The following is a 19,897-nucleotide window of genomic DNA, read 5'->3' on the forward strand; positions in this document are numbered from 1 at the left end:
TAAGAAGATGATGCAGGGGCCTAGAATATTCAGCTCCAGAAGCACAAGGATTGGTGCTTCAATGATAAGGAGGGAGCTGATAACCTAAGTGGTCAGCATCACTCATCAGTTTCCTTTTGTCCAGTTCATGAGGAATGAAAGAAGCTACCTTCAATCCACTTTCTTATTTTGGGGTGGGGCTTTCACAAAATGCAATGCCTTATGTTTCCCCTCTGAATGTGTAGTTCTTTTTATCATCTTGGCCTGATTATGGGCCCTTAAGACTCAGCAGAGCTAAGGGGAAGGGAAGGGAATCAAGAGAACCACCGAGAGAGCTCCAAAAGCAAGAGCTGGCAGGTAATTCTGTTCATCTACGCTGGCTCTGTAACAGCTTTCAGAGCTCAGGAGCTCTTACTTTCAGTCACTTCCTTGCAACCCTTGCAGTCAGAATTCAGGGTTCAGAAACATAGGCCTAAAATGTTATCACCAAGTGGTGAAAGCAGATTTTCTGAGTGGATGATCCCCTTGGCTGTTTTGCCAAGTTCTTCTCATTTTTATAGCTGGGCATGGAGATTTCCTTTTTTGACATTCTGTGACTGTTACAATGTAGGAAAATCTGTGGAGATACAACATTCTCACATTTCAAGTAGCTGCTCTCAAATGAGGGACATTTTCTACTGTTTATTTTTCCCTGGAATTTTCTAGGATATATTGCTTTGGCTCTGTTTTCTAGTTTTCTCTTTGTGACATTTTAGCTACTCCCAATCAACAAAAATACTGCACTGGAAGAATTCCAGAGACACGTGAAAGTTATCTGTCCTGCTTGAAGGAAAGAAATTACTACTGTTTTCTTCTCTCTCAGAGAGATGGTCCTTAAAAGTGTTGGAATGTATCTCTTTTCTTGACATTTTCTGATGTTCCTGATTCTGTTTTCCTGGTGAGGGCAAAATAAATTATTGTGAAAAAAGGAGGTGAGGCCCTGGTTCTGCAGGTTTCTAGAGGTTCTGGTATGAGAAGGGCGTGCACAGAAGAACTTCTTCCAGGTACTGATTTACTGCAAGCAACAAACAAACAGATCTTTTTTCTCATAGATTGCCAGCCAAACTGTGTAGCAACACTATGGAAAAGACCCCAACCACCTCCACAAAATAAATTCTTCCCTTCACTAAGCAAGGAGTTTAGCTCAGTTGGAAAATCTGGATGGACCTCAAAGGAAGAATTTTCTCCTTTCAAACCCAACCCATTTCAATAATAGAGAGAAAAACAGGTTTTTTAAGAACTGAAATTCCTTAGCAAAATGTAATTGGAATAGCATTCTACCATAATGGGCATTCAGCTTGTTTAGTAGGTGGGACTCCGTTAGCTTTGACTGTTTCAAGGAGATTGCATAACCAAGTCACATGGCTTCAGGTATTCTGACGGAGCAGAAAGCTCCCCATTTAGGAATTTGCTTGTGCTGGAGTGGGAGAATGAGAGGAGCACCTGCCTTGATATGCTGATGATACCCTCTTATTTGGCAAAAGTGTACATATGTAACAAACCTGCACGTTATGCACAGGTACCCTAGAACTTAAAGTATAAAAAAAAAAAAAAGTATTATTCATAAGGTAGTCAAGTAATGTCAGCCTATTGGAAGAATGACAAGCTTTAAACCTTCCTCTTTAGATTAGAGACTCTAAAACTCTAAATGCCTGCAGATCCATATGTCAGTTGTTGCTTCTGACCTTTCCTAATTGAATTAGCCTCCTTCTAGTGAGCCTGATTTAAAAAAAAAAAAATAATAGATGGGGTTGCTGGGGGTATTGCTTAGACTTTTCCTATTGAAAATAAATATTCCCCTCCAAGTAATTTATTTGGCTTAATTATTAAGCCAAAGTCAAAAAAGTGTCAATAGCTTCAAATAGAAAGGAAGTGGCTATAAAATGAGCCTTTCTTAACGCGAAGAAGGTCAGAGCTTCTTTATATTTTTTAAATGTCACTTTTATGTGTGGCTCATTGCTTAGGCTCTGGCTGAAGCTCATTTAACAATGATCCCAGTGGTACTGGAGCCCTAAGCAATAAGACTTGGAGACCTAGCCTCCTTCCCTGGGGTGAAATCACCTCAAATCACTCTTAAATACTTGTTAAAATTTTCAGTTGCTTAAGTTATTTTAAATGTAAATTTTCATTTTGAAAGCAAACAGGGACTCAGAAATGATTTTTGTCATAATAAGTTTGGGTCTGATTCTCTCCTATAACCATTTCTAAAGGAAAAGCTCAGTTTAATTCAATCTCCAGTTAAGTCAAAAACCTAAAGAAAAGTGAGTCACTTCATTTCTACTCTAAATACTAAAGTGGCAGGAAAAGTTCTTTTATCTGTTTCAATATATTCCAACCTGATTACAATCTCTCTTTTTTTTTTTTTTTTTTAAGTCATAGGAAAGTATATACAGAAGGAATGGCTGATAGGTGAACTAAAAGAGAAAGCCAAAATCTTTAATTATCTTTTTCAGGTTAACAGGGAAACAGGCACCTATGCCTCAGGTAGAGAAAGGTGATTAGCATTCAGAATACTGAAGCCCACATCAATTCAGAAAGGGCATGATTTTAAGCTAAGTTGAAGGGTAAGTTAGAAAGAAGCAACTTTTTAAAGCTTAAGTATAAAACTAGGATGAGATCAAAGATGGATTGTTAATAAGAGTCAAGGATTAGTTGGAAGTAAAGTCCCTAATTATACCCAGAGTATTTAATAGACTCAATTGTGTTAAAGAAGATCTTAGAGGTCAACCAATCCAACTTCGATCTTTGGTTGCAAGGAACAGATGCCTCCTCCAGCTGACACTAGTCAAAGACGGGAATTTATTTAAAAGTTGTAGAAGCTAAGCACTGAAAGAAAGCCAGGCCTAGAGAATGAAGGAGATTCCAGAATTTGATCTTTATTTCATGACTTATCTTTTTATTTCTTTGAAAATTAATGTATATGTCCTCATCAGCAGCATAAAGCTATTGTTTGTACATGACTATGGCTGAAGTTCTAAAATGTGTTTTGAATCATGAAATTACAAGCACAGATCTATAAAATGGTAATAGTGTCTTTATATTAAAAATACAACTGCACATTTACAATTTCTCTAAAATGAACTATGTTACTATGTAATTGCAATTACAGAATTGCTGCTAATGATGAAAGACCCTAAGCCTACCTAGACCAATACTCTTATTCTACCATTAGAGAAACTGTAGACTGGGAAGAAGTGATATGTTGATAATTCCCCAGAGGATTAATAGTAGAGCAATTAGAAGAATGGAGATCCTTTGATGGCTGCTGTATCAGATGTGATGCTTTGTGCCATACTGGGAGCAGTGGCCAAGAAAGAACTTAGTTAAGAACCTGAGTTCTCTAGTGTCAGACTGTCCTTAGGCAAGTACTTTATACCTTCCTGAGCCTTCATTTGTGTAATATGGATATTAGTACTCCTCATAGCATGTGGTTGTTGTGAGGATTAAATGAGAGAATAAATACACAGTTATTGACACAATGTCTAGTACATAGAAATGCTCTAAAAGCAATAGCAGTTATCAATTGAAAAATATTAGCTTTTTGCTGCATAACAAACAACCCTGAAACTCAATGATTAACAAAAATATTTTTATTTCCTACTTATAAATCTGTGATCAGCTATAGCTCTGCTAAGCTTAGCTAGAGTTGGCTCCAGTTTGGGGCTCATGTTGGTCCCGTAAGTTTCCTCATCCCAGATCCAGGCAGAAGAAACAACCCCTACCTTGGATGTGTTGTTCTCATGATAAAGGGGAATAAAAGAAATGGGAACCATGTGATGCTTCTTAAAACCTCTACTGGACACTGTCACAATGTTGACTCTTCTCATATTCTACCAATCACAGCAAGTCATTTGGCCAAGCCCAAATTCAATGAGGCAGAAAAGTTAACTGCACCCACAGGCAAGCTATGTTCAAGGATGGAATGAGAAATATAATCTAGCACAGGAAGGCTGCAAGAAAATCTGTGGTCACTGAGACAAGCAGCTTGAATAATCTGAAACTATAAATTGCATAGACCATCTGTAGTAGCTCAAGTCTTCAAAATTATGGACTGTTTAGAAAAAAACAGAGATCTAGGCAAGGCAGCAAAGTTATTTTGGGTAGAGACTGGATAAGAGGCTATATTATACCATTCCTTCTCCCAGCAGTTTCAATAGGTAGAGGATATACTGATTTAAAGGTCATTTATTTCAGTGTTTCCAGACCTGAAAGGTCTTTCAAAAGGTTCATAGTCTTAAAGCAGCAGTGGTATGTGTTTGCATTTCCACTAATTTTTTAAAAACTCAATGCATTTAATGCTTATGTAAAAACGGTTTCCATTATAAATGAAACACATCGAGAGCCACCAGGTGTATATGGAAGAAGCCTGCTTGGTGGTAAGTGGAAATTAGATGACTTTGCTCATGATTTGTAACTTAGTTTATAACACAGATGAGCACTACTAGGTGCATTCTTTATCATCATACATTTTTAATTGTTTTATTCTTAGTCATAGGTTGTTTATATTTCATTCTCAACTCTGAATTAATGAGGAATTTAATGAAGAAGTAAAACATAATTCTGTCAATTTTCTTCTGGATATTTTTCTCCAGATCCATAAATTTCTTTCATCTGAGAAAATAACTATATGGGACATCAAGATATCTCTAATATTTCAAAACATAATGTAAAAAAGAAAAATAAATTGGTGCTGTTTATGCATCCTGTCTGTAACCAACAATCTACTGCAGAAATAAACACTGATGATGCTTTGAGGTCTGTACCAGGTTAGGGGATAGATGAGAATGACTCTGTGGTCCTATTATTTTTACACCTCAGTACAACATCACAGGCCATTCCTTCTGCCTGAAAAGCCCTCCTCCTTCTCCCTCCTCTGCCTAATGTTCCTACTCAGCCTTAATCCACAGTTCAGGCCTGACCTCCCATTGGAGAAGGAATTATCCTCTTCAATTCCCTCAGCTATATTTGTTGCTCTTTCCTCAGTAGTCCCATATCACTTGCAGGGAAATTACCTCCTGAATAGCCTTAGTTTTGAAAATAGTCACTGAGTCTGTCTTTCTGACTTAACCTGATTTGAGATCTGGGCAATTTGGTTTTCCAGTGCCCAGCAACATGCCTCACACCTAGAAAGTACTCAACACATCTTTCTTGAGTAGATGAGAGTAAACAGAATTGCAGCTTGATAGATAAGATTGAAAACTGGAGAGGACATTGGAGAGAGCATTTCAGGAAGAAGAAAAGCACACAGAAGTAAGGAGTAAGAAGACAGAGGCTGAGATGCGCAAGTTCTGTTTAAGGAGCAATAAATGAGCCCACGTGACTAGACCAAAGAGTTTAAGAAAGGAAGTCCTGGAAAAAGCAGTGGGGAGTTTAGGTGTGTTGGGGAGGGTCTCAAGGGACATACATTGTCTTGGTCTGCCCTGGCCGTCATATGTCAAAATATCACATAGCTTAAACAGCAGAAGTTTATTTTCTCACAGTTTTGGGAGCTTGAAGTCTAAGATCAGAGTAACAGCATTGCAGGTTTCTGGTGAAGGCTCTCTTCCTGGCTTGTAGATGGCTGCCCTCTGGCTGTGTTTTCACATGGTGGGAAGAGGGAGTGCTCTGGTGTCTCTTGCTTTTCTTATAAGGAAACTAATCTCATCCTTGTAATATCATCATATGACAACTCACCCTGCTAATCTCATGTAAAGCTAATTATCTCCCAAAGGCCCCATGACAAAATATAAAATACCACCAGATTGGGGATTAGGGCCTCAACATATGAATTTGCGGGGAACAAAATCCATCCCATAGCACCGACCCATATTGAGTGGTTAAGGAACCGACCACTGGTAAATGAAGTGAACCCAAAAGATTGCCATCATCCTTTCCTGCCATTATTAGGTTTCCATTGTTCAGTTAAGAAAGTGAATGAAATCTAGAAAATCAGCATTTCCAATTAAAAAGGCATTAAAGCCTAAGGACAAGAAGAAAATAACCTTTTAATTTCTGAGATGAATGAATAAAGTAATTTTTGTGAGTGGTATTTTCTATTTCTACAGCAGCCATAAATCAGACCATTGGGAACTCTACCATTTTACTTTTAAATGTACATTTTTGAAAAGAACACAGTTGTTTCTTATTATTCTCCTTTTGTACAATTTCATTGCATTCATCACCAGTCAGAGGGTACTGTTGATTCTCCAGCAGAAAAAACTATTTGTTATATTCACAGTCCAAGTGCCTACTGATTAGCACAGGTATTTTACATTAGCTGATTGGGCTGGAAGTACAGTCTTCCTCTAAGATTTACTGCTTTCTCCATTTTCTGTTTTTTTGTTACTTTTCAGGCCTGGATTCCTTTCACTTGGTTCATTCTCTTAAGAATTACCAGCCACAGAATGATGTTTTTATTCATTTGAAAAGTTTATGTCCATTTGCAAATGATTCAAGACAAGACTGAGAATTCCACTGCCTGATTTGCAGAAAGTTGTTGCTGCCTGAAAATGTGCTGGGCATGTCCTATTGATTAATAGATAGTACAAATATACAGTGTTAATACAATGGGCAAACTCCAGAGCATTTCCATAGCTCCCGACTATTGAATGATATACAAAAATATATGACTTGGGGACAGCTGAAATTGTTTCCACACTTTGAGCTCTGCTTCCGTTAGACTGGTTCACAATATTAGATTGAATCCCAAGGTGCTACTGATAATCATCAGCTGTTTTTCTTGCCAGGACTCTTTGTTTAAATGTATTCTTTCATTATCCGTGTGCTTTTGAAAAAAATGAGGGAAATAATGTTTTTAATTGAATAATCTGTATTCTGTCAGGTATTTCTTCTCCCTGGGAAGGTATCTGAAAACTTACTTTGCTGTTTTTATTTATCCTGCCAGTGTAGTATATTGATGAGAGAACTGAGGTCCAATAGTGTTAAAACAAGACATGAAATATTGATTAATTCTTCTTTTTAAATTCTCTTTTTACCCCTGAGTATAGCAAGTTTCAGAAACTGCTGCCAATACTGTGCTCTCCAATAAACCTACATTATTGGGAGTGGGGTCTTGATACCCTTCAGGCTTTGATAAATGATTATTATGCTTTTGAAATGTTAGCTTTGAGTGCCCGAGGCTTGACTTTCATCAGTTCATGAAAGAAACAGTAGAATTGAAGCTGCAAAGTTTGAGCCAAAGGCCCCCAAAGGAACCATTTCATGAAAGGAGTTAACCACAGATACTGAGGCTTCTGGACTCCTTGTCCTTGTCCCACCTGACACTTTTTCTCCATTCCTAATCATACATTACCCATTGCAAGCTAAGACTTGCCCTTTGGGTCTAGGCCAACTGACTTTGCTGATTTCTAAGGTTAAAAAGTAAGAAGATGGGTTTAGATGGACTTGTAAAGAAGGGAGAAGGAAGTACAATGCTTGGTTGGATGAAGAAAATCGGGGACAGTGAATGAGCAGAGTAGGATCTGGAGATTATAGGAATCTGGCTGTTTAGGGTCAAGGACACCCTCAGAGCAATCACCCTAAGGCAAGAATAGGCTGTGGGGAGTCAAATCTACTGCCCCCTTAGGACCCAGATGAGTTTGGAACAGAGGGGAATCTGATAAAATGTGTAAGAGAACTGCACAGGACAGCCACCCCACAACAAAGAATTATCTTGTCCAGAATGTTAATAGTGCTGAGATTGAGAAACTCTAATCTAGAGAAAGTGCTACAATTTTTTGTCATCAAAGTATGAGTTTCTTGTGTTCAGAACCCAACTCATTGAGCTATTGGTATTCAATAATTAGCAGAGCACCCTGTGAATAGATAATAAATCCAACATAATCCAGTTCTCTTTTGAAAAGCAGCCATTTCCATTTCCACAGTTCCTCCCCTGAAATTATCTGAAAGGGAAATGTCAGTCAGTTAGAAGGCTCCAGCTTGCCAGATAACAGGAGGAAAGTGCTTCACAATATCTTTCCAGAAATGAGAAGAGGACAGAGTGTACTCAGAAACAGAGGTGCAGGCAAATGAAGGTTACTGACAGCCAAAAACACTGAGACTGGTAAACATCATGATAGCTGGACAGACAAGGAATCCTTGTATCCATGTGATGGCCTTTTGACATGAAGGAATAGGAGTAAACATCAAGGGTAAAGTAGCTTATATTTTATTGAAATAAACTAGATGAAAGATCATATCTTAAACGATATGTCTTCAAGCATGTGCTACATCAAGGTCTTGACAGCATCATTTTCCCAAGAGATGTGCCAGTAAATTTAAGTAGTTTCCAAGTTATACGTATCTTGATTACCAAGAGGCAACGGGATGCAGAGCCTGACCAGTAAAATCAAAGGATTGATGGTTTCCTCTTCACACTCCTGCCTTTATTTTCCCCTGCATGGCTCATTATTCTGCTGCATTAATTTAAGCTTTCCTATTGCACTGAATTAAGGGCTTAAATTCTCTTATCATCCCTGTGGGAATCTTGATTGTTTATTTATGGATGAGAATAATTGTTTTTATTGATCCCCAAATGTGGAAGGTAAAAAAAAATGCTATGGTTGATGGCCAGCTCATACATAGTTAGTGCTGCATGCTTGAGTGACAAATTACGAGACAGAACTTGGCCCCAGAGGATACCCTTTAAGAATTTTTAAGGCATTTGATAGTTATCACTTTAAGGTATTTGATAGTTATCACTAAGTCTTTCCAAGCTGAAAATCATAAACAATTTCACATACATCAGGCGAAGTCTTTTTGTTGTAGTTTTCATTGAAACTTAAAGGTCTAGTTGGGTGTAATTTATAACTTCTCATTTCTAGTATGTTCACACAGCAACCCAGTAGAGTTTGGAAATGGTGCAGCTACAAGACGTTCCGGAGCCATTGTCATCAGGCCAGTGAGTTCCTCTAGGGACCCAGATTACTAGGCATTTATTTGAAAGAATTCCTGGATTCATCCAGAAGTTGTCATTATTCCACTGCAAGCATCACTGTGTGGACATTGACTTCAAATAGTTAGAGAAAAAAACTACTTTGCTAGCCCTAGCTTGTACTGTGGGTAGGAAACCCCATGCCATTTAATATCCCAAATATATCAGAGGCATCAGGGAAAGGAACTGCAACTGTCTAATTAAGTGCTATTTGTAGGACAGGGCACTTGGGCAGTATGAGCCTCCCCCATCTGAATCAAATGCAACACATCTTGTTTAAGAGCTATTGAGCTAATTAGCATGGCCTGTCTACACAGAAATAAAACAAACCAGGTTAGGTCCTAAAGGAATCAAGGATCAGAAATGTGGTAAAGTTTCCTTATTAGGTGGTAAGAAGGAAAGATCTTTGACCAGATGCCAAAACCTGAAATTCTTGATCCTCTTTTTCTGTGGTAAAGAGAACATAGATATATAGAGAAGCCACTATGACCACTGCATCTTCTTTATTCTTTGAAGGCTCTGTTCTGAAAGCTTACTGTTGAACCTTCAGAAATGACTGTGTGGGCTGGACTGGAATGAGTCAGGAGAGCTTGTTTTGCGGAATAAGTGTCCATATGTCACAAAGAGGATCTTCCTCTTTTTCCTGGAGATATATTATCTTTGTCTTTGATAATTAACACATCTGTGAAGGGACCACATCAGAGGGAGGATGATTTTTCCTAATTGTGATTTTTTTTTTCCCACTGAAATTCACCTTTACCCTTAGCACTATGGTTCAGTTATGGCCTTGGCCTTGGTCAGCCATTGCAACACCTTCCATGAGTGGCAGTGTAAAGGAGTTCTCCCCACAAAAGTTTTGTGACCATTGTCGCTACCATTGCAAGGTAAAAACTTTATACCCAGCTTATCTTTTTATATATACCACATACATTTAGTATCATGCCTGTCACACAAGGGAGCACGAAATGTGATCTGACCAATTCACGTGTTTGCTTATTACAATATCCGATATGCATGGAGCATGGTACTGCACAATGGTTAAAACTTAATTACAGACTGTTGAGGGTGATGATCACAGAATCATTTGATTTTAAATTAGAAGAAACCTTGGTTATGACTCAGTTCAACTATCTCATATTAGACACAAGGAAAATAAGACCAAAGAGACTAAATAAGTGTCCAAAGCCTCATGTTCGAGTAATGGCAGAGCTGTAATATCAAACCAGATATCCTCACTCCAATTCTGACTGCACTCTGTGTTGACTCTGAAACACATGGCTGTGCTTTGTTGCACTGTATTGTGATCAATTGGTTTAACATGTGTGCCTCCCTCACTAGACCATGTACTCTTAAGAAAATATTCATCACCAGGCTCCTAGCACAGTCAGTGGCATATAACAGGATCCCAATAAATGTTGGTTGAAAAAGTGAATAAATGAGTAAATACATGAGACCTGTTTTTTTCCTCATCATGTAGAAACAAACAAATGCCGTAACTTTTAGTGATCTCTACGAGTGCTTGGTCAGCGTAATAATGAAGAATAGACAAGATAGGGAGTGAAAGGTAGAAAAAATAGTATGAGAAAGAAGAGAAAAAAAAAGAATACACAATTCCATAGGAATAATAACCAGACAAATTCAGTACATAGACAAAATGTTTAGATTCAATTTGGGAGCATTTTGTCAAGACTCGTGCCTCCTCTGATCTCTTCTCATTTTCAAATAAGGGCTTTTTAAGCAGATGGTGCTTCAAACAATTCCCATTATTGCTGCTCCTCCTCAGACCCCAGAATGCAGGATTGACTTCAGGTTAAGTTGTCTAAAAGGCAGAGTTGTTCGTTAGTATATCTCACTTCCCTGAGATATGTCTTCCCATTCATTTTGCATCTATTGCTGCCCCATGTTGCTGCTACTATCACAGAGGAAAGTGCACGTAACTCGCTGTGATCTGGTTTCTGGGATATTTTCCATACACCAGAAGATACGAAGGAATGGCTACTTAAGCAGTGACATTTGAGACTCAGTGACAAGTATGCAGAGAGGACGTATATGGGCTGAGTTTGTGTCTCCTTGTGAATCACCCAAAGTCAATGCAAGTAAAGGCTAAAAAATCCAATCATCTACCCCCACTGTGAGTTTGCGTTTTTCCTGAAATGCTGGCACTGTTGTAAGTAATTTAACACTAAGTAGTGCCTGTTAAAAAGAAGCAGCAGCAGCAGCAGCAAAGGATTCAAGGCTCCTAATTATAGCACACTGATGGCTTGGTGCTGGGGTGTGCATCAACAATATTGAGTAAGTACTGGCTGGAGGGCTGAATCCAGACAGCGGTTATCAGTATCTAAGTGTCAGTTTGAACTGTCTGTGCTCCTGTAGGCCAAGAAGTCTACATGGAAGGTAGACCATTTAATCTTTTTCAGAGGTGTTGCTACACAGCCGTCAAACAAATTGGGGTAGTCCAAATGCCTCTGTGGAGAGAGTTTTAAGGAGATGAGCAGTCATCTGTTTTGAATGTATTGAGTCACATTGGCTAAAGACAAGTATGGAGATGCAGCTTTTCACTGAACATTCCTTTGAACCATTTGGAACTTGGCAGATGCCCAATCAGCACTGCATCTAAGTACATCCCCACCCTCCCACTCAGTTCCTGCATTTCCCAGATCTTCTTTGAACGTACCAACCATACTTCCATAGTTGTGATTTTGTCCTTGCCCTTCCCTCTTCCTGAAATGCCTTTTCCTCATGTGGTCCACATGCCTTCTTCCTCCTTGACCCTCCCCTCTGTCTTTTTCAGATCTTTGTTCCCATGATCAAAGAAGCCTTTCCTGGCCAACTTTTATAACATAGCTACCTCCAAATCCAATCCACTGGCCTTCACAAAGACAGAAGCTTTGGTTGTTTTGATCGTTATTGTATCCCCAGCCTCCAGAACAATGATTACCATGTAGCCTGTTCAATGGAAATACAATGAAGTTGGTAATGTAGGTCTTAAAAAGGAAAAGTCTTGTCTTATAACACCTGGAAAGCAGTTAAGGAAATCTTTTCAGATGCTTTCATTTCAAGTTAATCACATACACTGCATGTAAGTTACACTTAGAAACTCAAGCAGCCTTTAAGAAAGTAGTAATATGTCCAGGTAAGCAAGATAGCACTATTATCATTCAGTACCCATTCCAGGCTCCAAGCAACTTTAAGAGAACCTTTCCTCTGATAGACAGCACTAATTTGTGTCTTATGGAAAATTCAATAAATTATTTTTCACCTGAAGGGAGCAAGATTATTTGACTTCAGATATTTGCCATATGGCTTCTCTTCCACACAACATAGCTTTGAGGCTTAAGGTAGTAAGAGCAAGAGCATTCCTATAAATTATTCAGAGATAATTCAAAATAAGTGTGCATCTTTGACATATTGTCAAGTTTCTCAATGCTTTTTCCTGATAACAAGTGCTATGTTTTTGATGAAATGTTGCTTGTTTCTCACACACCTTATTGTTCTGTGTGTGTGTTCTGTATTTTGTCCTGTTTGTTATTGTTTGTTTTCATTTCCCTCAGAGTCCAGTCTGGCTCATATCTCAGCACAGGGTGGTTTACCTTCATTCTGGCCATGGACGCCTGTTATGGCATTCACGTCTACGGGATGATAAATGACACCTACTGCAAGTAAGATCACAGGAAATTATTTTTATGCAGCTCCAATTCTGAGATCTTGTCAAAATATCACAATTCATTTTAATACCATAAATCTAAGAAACAGATAAAGCAACAATTATTTCCCAGTGTTCTTTGCTGACATGACATTTTATTGTCAGCACATCAAGTTGTGACTTCTAGGGGTGATAAAAAGAAAAATATTTACTAGTCTAATGTCAAGTGTCAGGAGGAACACTTTTCCCTTAATCAGTGGCGTAGCAGGAACTTGTGGCTTGAAAATATAGAAGTTTAGTGGTTGTTTAATTTGCAAAAGCAAGTTCGTCATTTCTGCTGCTCTGATGGCTTGATGGATAGCTATCTACTCAATGGTTAGTTAGATTTGATCATGAACAAAAAAATGTCCTGAAGCCTCAGAGAAACTGACAGCTTAACAAGAATTCCTGGAAATTATACTTCACTAATAAGTGAGTAATCTGCCAGATCCTTATTTAAAATGAATGTGTTTACCCACAGTATATCCTCGCTGGTGGGATAGTTTCTAATTAGATAATAAAACAAACCCTCCATGCTTCATCAGGATAATGAAATCTATTTCCCTACCAACAATTGGCACAATATAATTCACAGATTGTTTTAATCATAATGTCAAAATGGTAACTCTCAGCCACAATCATCATGGAAAAATATTTCTTCCCTAACTATAAGCATAATGGAGCTCAGATGAACCCAATATCTTACTGTGAAAAATCACAGTTTCTTCAAGTTCTGCAAGAGGCTATCTAAAGTTTCTTCCATTACACACCATTTCTTTTTTCAAAGGATAGCCGTATGTTTGAATGTAATTGGCATGATATATAAATTTTTTTTTATCTATTAAACCACTAAGAACCTGGTACATCTTCCTAAAAGCTTTCATACATATAATAGCTTTTAACTGCATTCATGGACAAGAATCATGTATGGGTTTGTGAGTAAATGCATTTACTGGGCACATAATGGATTCTTGTAAATGAGTGCTTAATTCTTCATCTCAATCTTTCTCTCCTTTTCTTTTTTTTTTCTTTTTTAGGACAGAAGGGTATAGAAAAGTCCCCTACCATTACTATGAACAAGGAAGAGATGAGTGTGATGAATATTTTCTTCATGAACATGCCCCATATGGGGGTCATAGGTTTATCACTGAAAAGAAAGTGTTTGCTAAATGGGCCAAGAAGCACAGGATAATATTTACACATCCAAACTGGACATTGTCTTGATAATGGTTTTTCTGATCTTGCCACATCACTTAACGTGATCCCCATACTGCAACTGTGATGCTGATGATGCTAATGGAGATGATGGTAACGATAAAGACAACAACAATGATTATCAAGTTCCTGTACACTCTCAGATGTGGATGGTGACTCTGCTAGTAATTTAAACTCAGCATTTCATGGAGGATGGTTGTGCTCATGATGTTCTTTCTGGAGGTTCAACACTACATACCGCACTTTATAATTTAACTGGAATTGAGATGAAGGCCAGTGACATGACAACTGTGACCTAAGAAATGGGAAGATTATCCTTCGAGATAGCTGCCTAGAATTGTTCAACAGTGAGTAACTTCCAAAAGCCAAAAGAGTTTGGCCTCATGAGGCGAGGTGATTGACTCAATGGCTTCTTGAATCTCAGTAGCTCCGCCATCTTGATGAATGACTGATTTTCAAACACTGACCCAAGAACTGCTATCAGGGTGCAAGTATCTTACTAGTTAGCCTAAGGACGGGAAAATATCACTTCCTAATACACCATCTTTCCACAGTATTTCCTACAGCTAAAGCCTCAGGCCATTGCCTAATTAACAATGAAGATTTCATGGACGTCCTACACTTCAGGATTACTTGACTATCACAAACACATAAATCAAAATGGGCTAAGTAGCAAATCTTGATGAATTTCCACTCTTACCATCCATTCTTACTACCGACAATATAACTGAACATGTGATTAGAATGATCTATATTAATTTTTAGTTATTTTTGGTTGAGTCCTAAATATTTCGGAAGGCTACTTAATATGTAAGATACCAACTTCAACACTGTAGTAACATATACTGTGAAAACATTCCTAAAACATAACCAAAGGGTTTACTAACTCTGCTTCAACATCCAACAACACAAAACCGTATGATTTTTAAAATCATGAAACAGAAAGCAAAGCATATTTTTACATTAATTTGTATCCTATCATACTTCATAATATATATTTGTATATTCAAATTTCTATTTTATAGGCCCAAGATGTGTTTCTCTAAACATTACATTCTCATTGCCAAGTGCCAACTGTTAGACATGGAGAGGAAATGATTCCTTATATTAAACCTGACCAGAGCTTTTGCCTTGTAGGAATTTATTTTTCCCATAGTGTGTCAGTTGTTATGCCACAATAACAACAATAATAATGACCTTAATGTCCAAGGTACTTTGTCATTTACAGTCCTTTAACATCTGTTATACCATGTGATGCCCCTGAACACCCCATTGGACTATTGTCTGTGTATTCTGCTATCTCTTTAGCAGATGATCTGTAATTTGGTCATTGTTCTGTTATATTCCAGATTGCTCTACTTGCTAATATTTGTATAGAATAGAATTTATGTAAACTAGTAACCAGTTGATCTCTGTGCCAAATACATTATATCAGGATTACACAAAAAGTATCACAAAGGATGGTCTTGGCCATATGCTAGGACCCCTGTGAAAATAAGTAGTTTTGAGTAGTTTTTCTATATACATATATATACGTGTGATTCTATTTAGGGGGGGGGAAGATGAAAAAGCAGGGACAATGAGAGGAAATGAAGGCAGAGAAATATAGTTTCCTGTCCTAGGGTTGAGACAATTCTATTTTTCATATACTCATTGCTCATTAAATATTAAAGGGTTGATTTGCTGAGAGAGTAGCTGAGAGTTCATAAACATCCTTGCAGAATGATTCAAAAGACAAAAGCCAGGTTCAACTTACAGAATGTTTTGGAGACTGGAAGTAGTGATACATTTCACTTCAGAAGCACTTGTAGGTATTTACTAGTGCTAAGTATTATGGTGAGCTATCATTAAAATGTGCCGTCTTGGATAAAGGCCTTTTGCCTGCTGTCTTCTGCCATTTTGATACCTCAATATTCACACCCACAAAAATTACTAAGCCCCAGTTCTATCCTTGGAAGGAGTTGTTATTCTGTTGTTGTTCCCTTATACAATTTTTAATTCTATGAATGTTAAGTTTTTTTTGAACTAATGATAGATAGAAATGCCTACTGAAAGAAAAATAAACAGAGACAAATGTTAAAATTGCCATACAGACTGTTTTTCCCCCTGTTGTTTCACCTTAAAATAAGAAGAAATCCTTGATTAATCAGAATGCCTTGGGACATGAACTTAATTTATTTAGTTTTCTAATAAATGAAGGGCCAACTCTTATTTGTTTTAACCCCTGCTGATGAGAAACATTTGAAAACTTGATTGCTCTCCTGCCTCGTTGTAGCTTTCTCTGATGAAGACTTTTGCAGTATATTGTATCCTTCCACTCTATGGCGGAAGTTGTGTGTGAAATATGTAGACTCCAGTGTTTTCTTAGGAGGGGTGGAAAGGGGCTTTTTTTCTCTCCTCTCCTCTCCTCTTTCTTTCTTTTCTTTTTGCATTTAAACTGCTACTCTACATTTTTTATTGTTGTTTTCTTTGTCTTTTTCTTTCTACAAACAGGAAACAAACAAACAAAAAAGCACAAGTTTTTCTCAATTTGGAAACTCAACTGAATGATTTCCAGTATAATCAGCATTTTGATAGAATCTCACAACTTATTTTTCTCTGCTTTTGTTTCCTGTTTTTCCTTGTTCCATCTTTCTAATTCTAGTGAAAATGCAAAGTCTAATTTCTCCCATGTTGAGAATAAATTTTTCATCTATGATTTACTGATAGAGAAGAGCTTGGTAAGGGAGCAATTCAAGGAGACTATTTTGCCATGCAAATTTCTGATCAATTCCCACAGATTCTGGTGAAATGAAAGATATTCTATCCAACATTTAAATATTGAAAAATTTAACTGAACTTACTTATCACTGATGTGTATTTATCCCAGAAATTAATATGTGAAAAATAAAAATATTTCAATACTATCCGTGGCTCTAGGAAAATGAACTATAAAAATGGGTCACAATTTTTCTGAAATTGGCATGAAAACATTCAAGATAAAAATAATAGACTAAATATTATTTTCTATTCTGCATAATTCTATGAAAAAGCAAAGTAATTTTTAAAAAGTTTTAAAATGAATGTTTGAATCTTTTCCAATTTAACCAAGTGAGAAGTAGTAATGATTTACATTGTTATGATGATAATGTGAATAAGAAACCTTTTAGAGTATATGATTTTACATTGCTATCAAAGCTATCAAAGAAAAAGCAATTGGGATTTGGAGGAATATTTGTATATATGCACATAGAGTCCATTTGTGTGTGTGTGAACACACATATATATACATTATATACTTATAACTATATATAAAGGCATATGTATAATCCTATATTCTTCACTGGTGCGTGTGAATCATAGAAAACCCTATTTTAGACTTCATCTGAAATTTGTTGGGTTACATTTTGAATCCTGATGAAAAAAGCAAAAATCCAAATTAAATGGACTGATTGCTAAGAGTACATAAAATCATATTCAAAAGCTGGCCAGAAGAATAAAGCTAGAGAAGCTGCTAAATCTAGAAAACACAATTAGATGCCACAGTTGTCACAAATCAGACTTGTAAGTATAGCAATCTGTATTGTGGGTTCTGCCGATTGCAGGCTTAGCTAAAGTCACATTGAAAAACATTGCATCAAGCTTCATTCACACTGAAGTAAATGAATATTGGTCCTCCTATTCAAATAAGCCAGTCTTTAGCATAAGCAAAATCCAGATTTGCATGATTTTTATTATATAGCTAGAGAACTGTGACCACTGTGAAAAAGGAAATTTATATAAGGAGATTGCTCTTGGAGGATTTGGTATGAATCAGCTGAGGTAGGAACAAGAGTCTGAATTGGGGACCTGCTAACCTTCCAAGAAGTAGAAGTCCATCAGAAGAGAAAGACTGTTACTTAGAAAAGAGACAGTACTAAAGTACTTCACCTGGTAGTGTTAACTGGATGTTAATTATGAGCTTGGTTTAATTTCAATAAGCAAGAAAATATAATCAGATGACTGATTTTTAAAAAAGAACAAAAACAATGGGCCCATCTAGCCTTTAATGTGACATGTCAAATGCAAACAATAAATTATGTTATTCAGTGTCCGTTGTTTGCATGGCTTAGCACAACAAAGAATTTACAGTCTGGGGGCCAGGAGGGAAAAAATGCTTTTTTCTTAAAACAACATATTTAAAAGACAAGACCTCATCATTTTAATAGTGTACGTAGATTAGTGACTGAAGGAGCCAGTGCTAGCCTTTGTAAGTAGTGTAGTCTTTTAGAGCTGAAAGAGATTTTAAAGACCAGCCAATTCAATTCCTACACCTTGGAGCTGAGGAAACAGACAGAGGTGAAGTGATTTGCCTGTAGTAATAAACTGGACTAATGGCAGTACTGAGACTCAAATTCTTGTCTCATGTTTTCTTCTCTAGTAATTTTTCCACTACACTTTTTAGACAGAAGAGTAGCTTGGAAAAAAAATGCCTAACTGATTTTACTAAAGAGTCTATTCATGGAATCCAAGGGCTCCAAATTGTGTTAATTCTGCTCAGGATGAGCACACTGAAGTGGAGAAATATTTTCATAATTGAAGGAACATATCCCATTGATTGTCTACACCCTCTGTTCTCTCTGTTTGTTGCTATTGGTAAGGCTAGGCTATGTTCTGTTATCACAAAATTCTAGGACTTGTTTAAAGAAAATAAAGGTGAGTTTCTTACTTTCTTTTTGTAATTGAGGATGAGCAAGCCATTGATACACCAAGAGCTGTTGAGTGTTGAAGGTTGCCTGGTGAAACTGACAGGCCCTGTTGCTGACTTTTCCCCAGAGCTAAAGTGTCCTCATATTCAAACCAACCCTGCTGCTCAAGTTAGTGAAATTATCCATTAGCACTAACACTACCTTTTGGGTTCATGCCCATCTCTCTGCGCTGTATGTGACCTTTGAGCCTAGATACCCTTCTGGAAAGTGAATGAAAGCCCCAAATGTCCCGTAAGACTTAGTCTGCATAAAGCGTTGAAAAGGATTTTTTTTTCTCTACAGTCCATTTATATGATACTGTTAGAGGTGAAGAATTTTGAAACTACATGCAATGGCCTCTGAAAATGGTTCCTGTGGCTCAGAAATAGTATATTGTTCCGATGCTTGTTTTTGCTGAACTGTAGAGAAAACACCAGAATAAAATTCCATGTAAATGGCCAAGGCATCGAATCAGACCTGTCCTCGGGCATTGTAACAGTGCAGAAAATCTCATTCAGTTTTTTTCTTTTTTTCAGTTAACTGCTTTTTTGTTTCCTTTCAGAATAGGCACAATTTTTGTTTGTTCTTTTTTTTTTTTTTTAGTAGAAAAGCTCTTCTTTCTCCACAGATACGTCGCTTTTTGTTCACACCTTGGATTCTTCAGAAAATAGAAGCTCATTTCCTTCCATGAAGGTGAAGAACATCTTGATGAATAAACAGTCAACTACCAAGTTCACATATTTACCTATGTAGTGAGAGCTGTTTCTAAGAAACTTCAAAGGGATCAAAATGAGGCAATTTTATAGCTTTTTGTTACCTAATCTACAAAGTACTAATTTCCTTGTGTTTAGCTTTGTTGTCACTGTTACTGAGTAAATACCCATTTCTGTTATATACGGAACATTTTTTGCTTCACTCATTTTCCTGAGTTCCCATGATTTTTTTCTGTAGTTTCTCATTCATTTTAAAACCTGTAATCTTCATCTATTTTTAGAAGAAACTGTAAATGCACGGCTGTACATTTGTTGAGAGTTTTTATGACATTATAGTGCTTTATTTATAAGCATTGTGTCTTAGAATAAAGCTTACAAAATGGCAAAGGGCTATTGGCATATTTCAGTTTGTTTTACAACAGTACAAGTAAGGATATGTTAACAAAGCCAGAGGAAAAAGGGGGTATGGGATTTTTAATATACTTGATATCCAAGTCAGAAACATATCCAGGATACTACTACAAACAATAACAAGATAAAATGTTAGTCTGCCTCTGGAATTTGTTTTGTCCATATTAACTATCTGATGCTGACATATATTTCGTTTTTTGCTATGCCAGACATATTAACAAAGTTAAGTTAGCACATAAGC

General features: G+C 37.1%; 1 protein-coding gene across 1 annotated transcript in view; it reads left to right on the plus strand.

The window, feature by feature from the left end:
* The window catches only part of ST6GALNAC3 (ST6 (alpha-N-acetyl-neuraminyl-2,3-beta-galactosyl-1,3)-N-acetylgalactosaminide alpha-2,6-sialyltransferase 3), a 572,885-nt gene extending 553,253 nt beyond the window's left edge, over positions 1-19,632 (plus strand). Inside the window, exons 4-5 of the mRNA XM_011953150.1 lie at positions 12,481-12,588; positions 13,649-19,632. Coding sequence (XP_011808540.1) covers positions 12,481-12,588; positions 13,649-13,835 — 295 coding nt within the window. The 3' untranslated portion in view covers positions 13,836-19,632. The remainder of the gene's footprint in view (positions 1-12,480; positions 12,589-13,648) is intronic.
* Positions 19,633-19,897: the final 265 nt, after the last annotated feature.

This window comes from Colobus angolensis, unplaced genomic scaffold, assembly GCF_000951035.1.
Source record: "Colobus angolensis palliatus isolate OR3802 unplaced genomic scaffold, Cang.pa_1.0 Scaffold359, whole genome shotgun sequence".
NCBI classification, from domain to species: Eukaryota; Metazoa; Chordata; class Mammalia; order Primates; family Cercopithecidae; genus Colobus; species Colobus angolensis.